Here is a 10,277-nt window from a genome sequence, read left to right as displayed (position 1 = left end):
AAAAAAAAAAAAAAAAAAAACGCCACCAGACATTAACTGGTGGCCTGTATCAACACGGAGCTGTGAAGTGGCCTCCTTTTGCAATGCCTTAGGCCTGCCAGACAAATGAGAACTATGAAGGGGGGGGGGAGGCACACTTGTCTGGACAGTTGTTAGCTAATGTAGGTATCCTTCGGGCCCGTGCAGCCTGTTGGCTCTGTATGAACACTCACGTTGCCATAGCAGGCTCTTACTACACTGGGTCTGGGGTTAAGGGAACCACTGGGGTCCAGGTCTGCTTGACTGGCCCAGACTTTGGTCGGCTCCATTTCCCAGGGGAACACGGACCCCTGAGGCAGAGGACACAGAAGGTCCTACCCAAGGCTACTTCAAGAAGCAGGTTCCCCCCAGTCAGTCCAGGCACTGCCTTGTGTGTTCCTTCAGGGCCCGGGACACAGAGCAGATAACCGTCTGCTCTCCATCTCCCCTACCTGGGATGTTGTTTTCCTTGAGGACGGCCAGGTGCTTCTCTCGGATCCGTTTAACATATTCCAGGGAGATGTGGTAGATCTTGCTGCAGATGCCTTCCACAGAGTCCTTGGCTGCAGCAGAGACATGGGGCCCACACTGCCTCCGAAGGTGCTCCAGGCGGTCCTGAAGAAAAGTCCTCATCAGGACACTGATGGCAAAAGGGCCTCTGATGGTGGGGCTGGCAGGTGGACCTCTTGTGGGGCTACTGAGTCCCAGATGTCCCGGTTTGGAAAGTGGTTCTACCGTTACTAGCCATGTTGCTTGGACAGGTCCCTTGGCTTCTCTCAATCTGGCTCCTATCGAGGTAATTCAAACTAGCAAATAGGACATCATGAGTAGTTCCCGTCATCTCCCTCATTCACCAAGCCAGTCACATGAGCAGTCCACTGGATGGCTGCAGTTTCTGTTGCTGCTACATTGGCAGAACCCAAGATGATTGGTGGAGAAAGAGGCAGGCCAGGCAAGCTCCAGCTTATAGCACTGGCTGTGGACTGGGAGGGCTGCCACCGCCCAGGGGACATGGTTGGGGCATACTTCAAAGGCTGTGCTTTTAGGTGTTTACAGAGATCCTCCAGCCCCGCCCTGTGTGCGCGATTGCAGTGTGACAGTGAGTGGCTCTGGATTGTGAGTGTACCTATCTCAGTCAAGTGTCGGGTACATTTACGACGTGATCTGTGACACTTGTCTCTTGTGAAACAGCCCTGAGAAGAGAACCCAGTGCAAGCTGGTGGAGACGGTTGAGTGACAGACATAGGCCAGAGACCACGGTGGCTGAGGATACACTGAGGAGGGTCCATCTGAAGGTGGTTTTGTAATATTTATTGGTGTGTGTATATGAGTGTTTACTGTCATTCATTTTTATATGCCACAAGCATGCCTGTTACCCACAGAAGCCAGAAGGGGGCATCACATCCCTTGTAATGGGAGTTAATGGTTGTAAGCCCCCAAGTAGGTGCTGGAATTTGAAGCCCAATCCATTGGGAGAGCAGCCAGCTCTTAACTGCTGAGCCATCTCTCCACCCCCCAACGGTAGCTCTAATTGTAATACGAACGCACACAAGGAAAGGCAGATCTCTTCTCAAAGATCTACCGAGGTGACATGTCGGTCACTCATCAGGTTGAGGGCAGCATCTGTATGTGTCTGAGCTTCAGAGTACAGAAGCAATGATAATGGAAGTGTTCTTTGGGCCTTAATCATCTCTGTAGCTGTGCTTCTGAGGGCTGATGGGCATCCAAGTCTGCCATACTACACAACGGGCTGTTGTGGAAGCCAGCCTGGTATGCAGTGCCTATCAGTGACCTCTCCCTAGGGCCCGCTCACCATGTAATCCTCCTTGGAGGCCGAGTGCTCCTTCCGCAGCCAGCTGAAGGTGTCCTCCACGTTCCACTTGACTACTTTCCTGCTGTCAGGAGACGCGCTCCTGCAGGTCGAGAGCAGGAGAAAGCTGTGGTTCGCAGGTGTCTTGCTGCCCCTCTCCTCCCGCTCACTGCCATCTCAGGCACCAGCCTCTACGCTTACCTCCCATCTGTCTTTTTGGTAACACTGGCAAACCTGCGTGAGCATTAGCCAGATGACTGCGTGTATGTATACACGCATGCACGAACACACACATCCCCACCCACCATTTTCATTGTGTGGAGCAGAAAAAGCCAAACCTGGACTCAATGAGCCGCCTGGCAGCTTCTGCGTACTTAAAGAGCAGGCGTTTGGCTTCCTCCCGGAACTTGATTCGGGATAACCTGATTTAGAAAATAGGCAAGAGTCAGAGCCTACAACAAGTGACTTGGTGCAAGGACCAAGCAGCTGGGCTGTGGAGCTGTACCTGATGGGAATGTCATTCATAATTTCACGAAACATGGATGGAGACACAACTGGTTCACAGTTGCTTGGCAACAGAGGATCACATCCTTTGTCCACCACTTTGCGCTCTAGCATCCAGCGGTTGAAAGATTCCCTGGGCGGCTCAATGCCTGTGGGACGAGAGAGCTGGCTGGTAAGGCCCTGGAGTAGTCAGTAGAGCCCACTGAGACAGAAAAGGCAAAGACAGCACTCGGTGGTTTCCGGTGCTTCCTTCCTAGACTTCACTTTCCCAAACTATAGTCAGGGAATCAGGAGCACTTTATTTATTTAACAGGGTCTGGTGATACAGCCCAGACTAGTCTGGAATTCAAAATCCTGCCTAAGCCTCGTAAGCTGGGAGGTGTGCGCTCCAAGAATGCTCTAAGAGTTTTGGTCCCTAGCTTTTAGGTGTGGCAATTACAGACAAGTTGAGCAATACCTCAGCACCACAGAGCTGGGACCCCAACAGGTCTTTTTTCACACAGCATACACTGAGGACCACCAGGCCCCCTTCCCACACAAGCCCAAGTGGTAAAGCCTAGGAGAAGCTGTAGAGCCCTCACCCTCCCGCTGCTGGCACAGTTCCCGGTAGTGCTGGCGAAGCTTCAAGATGAGCTGAGAACGGAGCAGTTCAACATCAGGATGTGGGGGCAGGACCTCTGAAGGACCCCTGTGTTTGATGACAGCATTGGTCTGGATGTCCAGGTCCCAGTACACCCTAGGGGCACAGACAGGAGTTATGATGAAGGCCCACCACCACACCACACATGGGACAGACTGCCCATTAACAATGGAGGCATCCAAGCCAAGCAGCAGGGACTCACTCAGTGGGTCGGAGGAGAGCTGCCTGTTTATCTTCAGTGGATGAACCCCAAATCTTCAGTGTTGGGGTTCCTGGGATGCTAGGGGAACTGGGCACTGACTGGCTTGTGGGTGTCACAGGGATTTCAATCTGAAGGTAAAGAATCCAAAAGGCATCCATCAAGTCAGAGCCAGCAGCCAGGCCCAGCTTCATGCCCAGCAGCTGCACTCGGGGACATCCCTCCTGACTCAGCCTTTGCAGGGACCTGCTAGCCACATGTCCACGGTCACCACTTACCAGCCAGGTCCTGGGAGCCTCACACACTCACCTTGGGCTTCTTCACTCCGTTGCCACTTGGCTGCTCTTCTGAGAGCTGTCGCTTTCTGGACTTGTTCTCTACTGGGGGAGTTTCCACCAAGCTTGAGTCTTGGGGCAGTGGGGTTGCATTCAGCCCCAGAGGGTCCGACTACAGGAGGGAAAACAGCAGAAATGTAAGCAGGATGGTGGGATGGTGGCTCTGTCAGACTCCTGTGCCTTGCTCTGCTCTAGCTCAAGGAAGCCAGAGGCCTGAATGCAGATGAAGAACCCTGTGTGGACTCCACCCCTGCCTGCCACCTAAAACTGCAGGTAGCCAGGATTGAACTACCACAACTTCTGATTCCCTCACCTTCTGAAAGGCCTTGTTTAATAACCCTACCTCACCACTGACATTATGACACAAGTCAGTGCTATGATGTCTAACATTATTAGATTGGTGCTTTAAGAACAAAACTGGAGTCAGGAACAAAGAGAAGTCAAAAAGTCAGGGCCTTGCATGGATCTCCTTTAGTAACATCTGAGAATCTCTTGCATGTGGCCTCTGCTATGAGCAGTCATATGGCCTTGACCCAGTTACTTTGAACTTGTGTCTTCTGCAGAATAAAGAGACCCTGCCTGATGGGTAGTAGTGCCTGTTCCAGCTGAGGGATCTAAAAGCTGAGGTGGCCACCTGACAGCCTGTGGTAATACTCTTATAACATCCTCTCCCACGTAGCCTTACCGCAGAGGAACTCTTCCTTCTTCCCCAGGTCAGGATTTCCCCAATGAGGTTCAAAACCATTTTTTAATTTTTGATTTTTTTTTTTCAAGACAGAGTCTGCCCTAGCTGTCCTAGACTCTCTTTGTAGATCAGGCTGGCCTGGAACTTATAGAGATCCGCCTGCCTCTGTCTCCCAAGTGCTGGGATTAAAGGTGTTGGCTTAATACCACAACTGGAATCTTACTGTCTGCCACAGAACAAGCCTATCATGAAGACAGGGAGGAAGCGAGTCAGCCTTGCTGATGCTCCTCTCATTTGCAACGTGTTCGGTGTTCAGGATGCTATACTAATGATCTGATCACTGTCAGCCTCTCCTGTCTGCATGTTCTTTGAGGACAGGGACTGTCTTGTTGACGTTTTATCTGTAGGTTTCGGCGCCAGGCTAGACACCTGGCTGTGGAGGCTTGCCCAAAGCTGCCACTCACAAGCACGTCATGCTGACCCAGCACGGGCATCTCCCACAGGGACTGGTTGGTGAATCGGTTGAAGTAGTAGGGACGGCTCTCCCTCCGGCTCCAGCACTTCTCCCAGCCAGCATGTACCAGCTCCTCTGCAAACAAGAGTACAACCCAGACAGTCAGGGCTGCGCACAGCACCCCCGCTATCCTGCAAGCCCCCACCACTCCCTCCAGTACCTGGGAGGTCCTGTACCAGGCGAACTGGCTTTGGAGAACAGGGCTGGCTCTGACTGGAGGTGCCTGGAGAGTGACTTAGAAGGGAGGTTTCTTCCCGGGGGCTGCCGTGATTCTCATTGGCCATCTCAGCACCCACACGGGACCTGCCACACAGGACAGAGAGTATCAGCTCCATCCCACCCACCAGTTATAACCTAGGGCTCTGGTGACTTATCTAGAGATTTGAGAAATCCAATACAGTCTTGCCCTGGACAGCTAGCCAGCTGGGGCCACAGGTGCATTGAGATTAAAATGTTCCCCTCAGTTGTACGATAGCACATCCACTGGCTATACCCCACTAATCGCCTCACATGCCCTTGGGCTCACATCCTCCAGGAAGCCTTCTTTTACTGCCCCCCACCCCCTGCCCAGGTTTGATGGGCAAAGCTCTTCTAGTGCCATGAAAAATGCATTGTAGTGCTAGATGGCTAGCCCTACAGTGGAACTGTCTCAGACTGGCTCCTGGGCATTGCTCTCCAGAGCTAAGAATGCCACCTGGACCCAAGAGGTCTACTAATCCTGCAGACATTTACAAACCACCAAAGCAGCCAACAAGAGGAGGCATTCCTCCTACAAAGGACCAGTGCCTTCTCTTGGGGAGAGTTTTACTGGTCCCACTAGGTAAAGTTTCAGTGGGCCAGCGCAGCCGAGGAGGAAGCATGGACTCTAACTGACTGCAGTTTGTCGCTGAAGGAAGCAGTATAACTGAGGAGTGCTATCTGGTTCAGTCCCAGAAGCCCAGGCAAACAGGGACGCTATTAATGCCAGCCATCAAGGAAGCCAGCTTCAGCAGGTTTATATTCTCCACGACAAAGCACACCTAGCATAGGCCCCAAGGCCAGGTGCTTCCCAGTCTAGATCTGTTACACCCCCGGGGACCACCTGAGGTCCGACTGGGGAGTGTGTTGTTTTTAGTATGTTATGAAATCCACGAGAGCCCCTCCCCCACAGTAAGACCACAAAGGCTGATTCAAAGATTTTTCTTTGCGTGCTGATTAGGAGCCCTGACTGGTTGTTAACGACATCATAGGAATCATTGAACATTTATTTTATTATACACTCAAAGATGCCTGTTAATTTGGTGAAAAAATCAAATAGTTACTTTATCTGTACAGTTTGGCAGATAAAAATCACAGGGGCAGCAGGACACGTGACATGAGGGCCTTGATTACAGAAAGATTTGGAATGGCTTCTTGAGGGGCTGAGCCCACGGGTTTCAAGGCTGAATAAGGTCCCCTTTTCTCTCACCCTCTGGGGTCTGCAACACTAGCATGAGAGTTTTCTTCTCTGGCTGGATTGAACCCACGTCACGGGGTCCCACAGAAGAGGGGGGAGGCCCACAGGAAGGCGTAGCACAGGTGGGTAGGCTGGTCAGCACTGCAGTTGACAGGGACCCAGGGGACTCCGTGAATCAGCAGCTGGAGAGCAAATAGAAGAAAGAGTCATTGGCCTGTGAAGCCTTGCCAGGCAGGGACAACAGCAAAGGGACAAAGACACACTGTGAGGGTCTAGAGGCTCAATGAATCAAAGTTTTCAGAGTTCAAGATCAGCCTGGTCTATAGAGTGAGACCCTGTCTAAATATGCTGAGACAGACCACACACACACTTTTTTTTTTTGGGGGAGGTGGTGGTGGGGATTCTTTGGTTTAGTTTGGTTTTCTGAGACAGGGTTTCTCTGTGTAGCTCTGGCTGTCCTGGAACTCACTCTGTAGACCAGGCTGGCCTCGAACTCAGAAATCTGCCTGCCTCTGCCTCCAGAGTGCTGGGATCAAAGGTGTATGGCAACATCCTCTGGCTTTTCAAAACAAAACAAAACAAACAAAACCAAAACAAATGTATTTGAGCGTCCATCTGCATTCCTAGGCCCTGAACCTGGTTCATCAACAGAACTCTAAACTTGTTTAATGCTTTCCTATCACCTTGAAGTTGTTTGGTTTGGTTTTGTAGTGCTAGGGGTGGAACTCAAGAGTCTTTGTACATGACAGGTAAGTGTTCTTTCATGGGCTATATCACCAACCCTTGGTTAAGACCATTATGTATAGCTTGACAAATATATATGAGGCAACAGTTACTTGTTCATGCTAGATAAATGTTCTACCACGGAGCCAGACCTCGAATTTTTGAGAAAGGGTCTTAAAAAATGGACAAGATTGTCCTTGAACTTAATCTGTAGTTAAAGAAGGCCTTAAATATTTGAATATCTGATCCTCCTGCTTTGGTCTCGGGGATTAGCTAAGATCACAGCCCGTCCTGGACTGCAGGACTTGCATTACTTGTTATCAAGGCCAGATCTGAGAGTGCTAAATAAGGGTTCCAGTAAGCAACCCCACCTGCGAGCCTGGAATTGACTTTTTCTTTCTTTCCTCTTTTTTTTTTTTTTCCTTCTCTTCTTGGGTTGAGATGAGGACTCAAATAGTCCAGGTTGGCCTTAAACTCACTTGGTAGCTATGACCCCAAATCCCAACCTGTCCTCTTGGACCTCCCAAGTGTTAGGGTTACAGGTGAAAGCCACTATGATCAGCTGTCTTTCTGAACTAGCTCTGCCTGCGTTGCCTAGATCAATCTTCAACCACTGGGCTCGAGAGCATTCCATTTCAGCCTTCCCATTAGGTGGGATATAGACACATGCCAATGGGAATGTTTTCATTTTGTGAAACAGAGCCCCAATACATTGCCAATCAAAGTGTCTGTAGACCAAAACAAAGGGAGCAAATCGAATGTAAGGAAAGTCCAGGCACTATCTCAAGCCACCCACAACTAGGAAAAGACACACTTCTTTGGATGTCTTGAAAAAAATAAAAATAAAAACATGCAAACACGTATAACAACACATCTTGTTCACCTTTATTGAAAAACTTGTGTCCCCTAAAATGTGAAGGATGCACCTCATAGATGCAGCTGTTAGAGAAGGCAGAAGCAGCCCAGCCCCGTGCCACCTAAGTAGGACACTACAGCGATCCCAAACCAGCTGAACCCCACACCTGTTAGCAGTTAGAACGGGGAGGGGTAGAACTACCAAAGAATGTGTAACTTTAGGGCAGGGTCTCACATAGCTGAGACTGCCCTTAAACTCCTAATGATCCTGCCAGCATCTCCAAGTGTTAATTAAGACTATCGCCCTTGGTCATCCATCCATCTCTTAAGTGCTAGAATTTCAGATCTGTGCCATCACCCTCGACAAGATTTTGTTATTTTTAAACGCACCCCAGGTGGGACTGGGAGACAAGATGACAAGCTTTTGCACTTTACACGGCTTGGAAATGTTAACTTAGAACTTGTTAAGTGCTGCTAATAAAACTACTCAGTACACTGACAGCCCGGCAAATGTGAAACCTAGGGTTATATCCCCAGCACCACATACACACACATTAGAGCCAGGTGTAGTGCCAAACGACTTTAATCCCAGCACTAAAGACGCAGGGTTTCTGTAAGTTCGAGGGCAGCCTGGTCCACATAGTGAGTTACAGGGTAGCCAGGGCTACACCGAAAGACCCTGTCTCTTAAAAATAAGATAAAGTCGCGTAGATGGGTGCAGCAGGTCTCTGGTCAAAACACCAGCTCTTAAGTTAGCCAGACCCAAGTTCAAGGCCGTGCTGCCATCCTGGCGTCTACGTCAGAACCATCTGACCCCTGCACCGTAGTCCAGCGTTCTGTGGACTCTCGCTTCCGCTCCCACTACGTGACTGTTTTCACTTAGCCTGTGCCTTCCGGACCCCCACGCATACCAAAGTCGGAGAAGCGCAACGGAGTCTAGAGACAAACAACTGTATCTGCGCAACCAGCGGGACTCGGGCGAGAAAAATGCATCCGATTCCGGGATTGGAGGAACACGGGGCGGGAGCACGTCCCAGGGTACCAATCACAGTGCCCCGGCTCTGGTGGGCGGAGCCGCGGGGGACGTGCAAAGTGCGCAGGCGCACAGACGGGAACCCTCCCCGCGACCCCCGGCGCGCTCCCGCGTCCCCCTCCCGCAAGCTCAGCGGGGGCGGGAAGTCTGGCGCGCGCGCGCCGGCCCATCTCCCGGGCTCCGCCCCCCGCCCTGCCGCGCGCTCCCGCCCCCGGGCTGAGGCGACTCAGAGTCGGAGCCCGACACAAAGGCGGTGGCGACGGCGGCAGCGGCAGCAGCGAGGGGACCCTAGAGGCCGCTCCGCCCGGGCTCTCCGGGCCCACGGCAGTCTCCCCGGCCGGCAGCCCTGCTGCCCACCCGCGGCTCTAAGATGGCGGCGACGGAGGAGACCGGGCGAGCGGCAGCCCCGAGCGGGAAGCGCCGGAGGGGCCTCCGCCGCCCTGCCTCGGACTCCCGGACCCGGGCGCGGCGCGCAGCGGGACCGTGGCTCCCTGGGGCTCTTACCTGCCCGAAGCGGACTCGAGGGGATGCGGCCACACGTTCTGCTCGACCGCCCGTTTTGCCGCCTCCGCCTCGCCCTCCCCAGCGCCGCTGCCGCCATCTTGTGTCCCGGGCCGGGACTCCGCGCTGCGCATGCGTCGGTACCGCCTCTGAAGGACCTCGCCACGGCCGCGCCGCCATCTTGAGTGTGGCAATGTTGACTGGCTCCCCAGGCCTTGATGGCTTTCGCCCCCGACTCCCCATCTTCCCGTTCTCGGTTGTCCCTTGCGGTCCCGAGGATGGGGAGAAACAGCTTTGCTATTCTTGAGACGTAGGTGGGAAGGAATGAGTCTATCGCACACCCCTGCCTCAGTTTCCCTGCCGAATACACTCGCAGGGGCTGAAGATCTAGGACTCTTTAGGGACACAAAGCTGGTCTAGAATCTTCTGGGGGCTCTGGCTCAGCTGCCGACCCAGGCGGAGGGGTGACGTGGGTCCTGGCCTGCACAGTGCTCTGTCGCTTCCAGCTGGTGTCGTCCTCTCGCTGCCTCTGCCCTCTAAGGGTCCTGGAATGTTTCCCCTCTCTGCCAAGAGGTCAGGTGACGACGACGTGCAGATCTAACCGTTGCGCGTTAGCAACCTGCTCACAAGTTGCTCGTGAATAGTCGTAGCTTTTGCAGTGCAGGTAGGGTAGACGTGGCTTTGGGCAGTTGTAAAGTTGTGAAGGCTGCACACAGTAGGAGGCGCTTCTGCGAGGGTCCGTTGTAGGACTCCCTGCCGGAACTAGGCTCCTAGCTCCACCCACTTGTGGCTCCTAAGGAAGCTGTTGCCCAGTTAAGGTAACTTAAAAGGAGAACAAGTTTGCCACCTGCTGCTGGACTAGCATAGCAGATGGCCCAGCTGGTCTGCCTCTGAGGTCTATGACGCTGGCTGCCAGTAACTTGGAGCTGGAATGTTGGGAGGTCAGGAAAAATGGTCAACAATATAAACTGGTAGGAGGATCTTGTCTAGTCTGCCCTCAAACACCTGACCTTTAACCCCAGGTG

General features: G+C 52.6%; 1 protein-coding gene across 1 annotated transcript in view; it reads right to left on the bottom strand.

Moving 5' to 3' along the window:
* The window catches only part of Pcif1 (PDX1 C-terminal inhibiting factor 1), an 11,949-nt gene extending 2,577 nt beyond the window's left edge, over positions 1–9,372 (bottom strand). Inside the window, exons 1-11 of the mRNA XM_021192309.2 lie at positions 9,256–9,372; positions 6,153–6,322; positions 4,866–5,008; positions 4,656–4,780; positions 3,481–3,618; positions 3,175–3,302; positions 2,914–3,068; positions 2,334–2,481; positions 2,167–2,250; positions 1,832–1,931; positions 471–633 (exon numbers count right to left, since the gene is read on the bottom strand). Coding sequence (XP_021047968.1) covers positions 471–633; positions 1,832–1,931; positions 2,167–2,250; positions 2,334–2,481; positions 2,914–3,068; positions 3,175–3,302; positions 3,481–3,618; positions 4,656–4,780; positions 4,866–4,989 — 1,165 coding nt within the window. The 5' untranslated portion in view covers positions 4,990–5,008; positions 6,153–6,322; positions 9,256–9,372. The remainder of the gene's footprint in view (positions 1–470; positions 634–1,831; positions 1,932–2,166; positions 2,251–2,333; positions 2,482–2,913; positions 3,069–3,174; positions 3,303–3,480; positions 3,619–4,655; positions 4,781–4,865; positions 5,009–6,152; positions 6,323–9,255) is intronic.
* Positions 9,373–10,277: the final 905 nt, after the last annotated feature.

Source organism: Mus pahari, chromosome 3 (assembly GCF_900095145.1).
Source record: "Mus pahari chromosome 3, PAHARI_EIJ_v1.1, whole genome shotgun sequence".
NCBI classification, from domain to species: Eukaryota; Metazoa; Chordata; class Mammalia; order Rodentia; family Muridae; genus Mus; species Mus pahari.
This window is presented reverse-complemented; position numbering and strand designations above follow the sequence as displayed.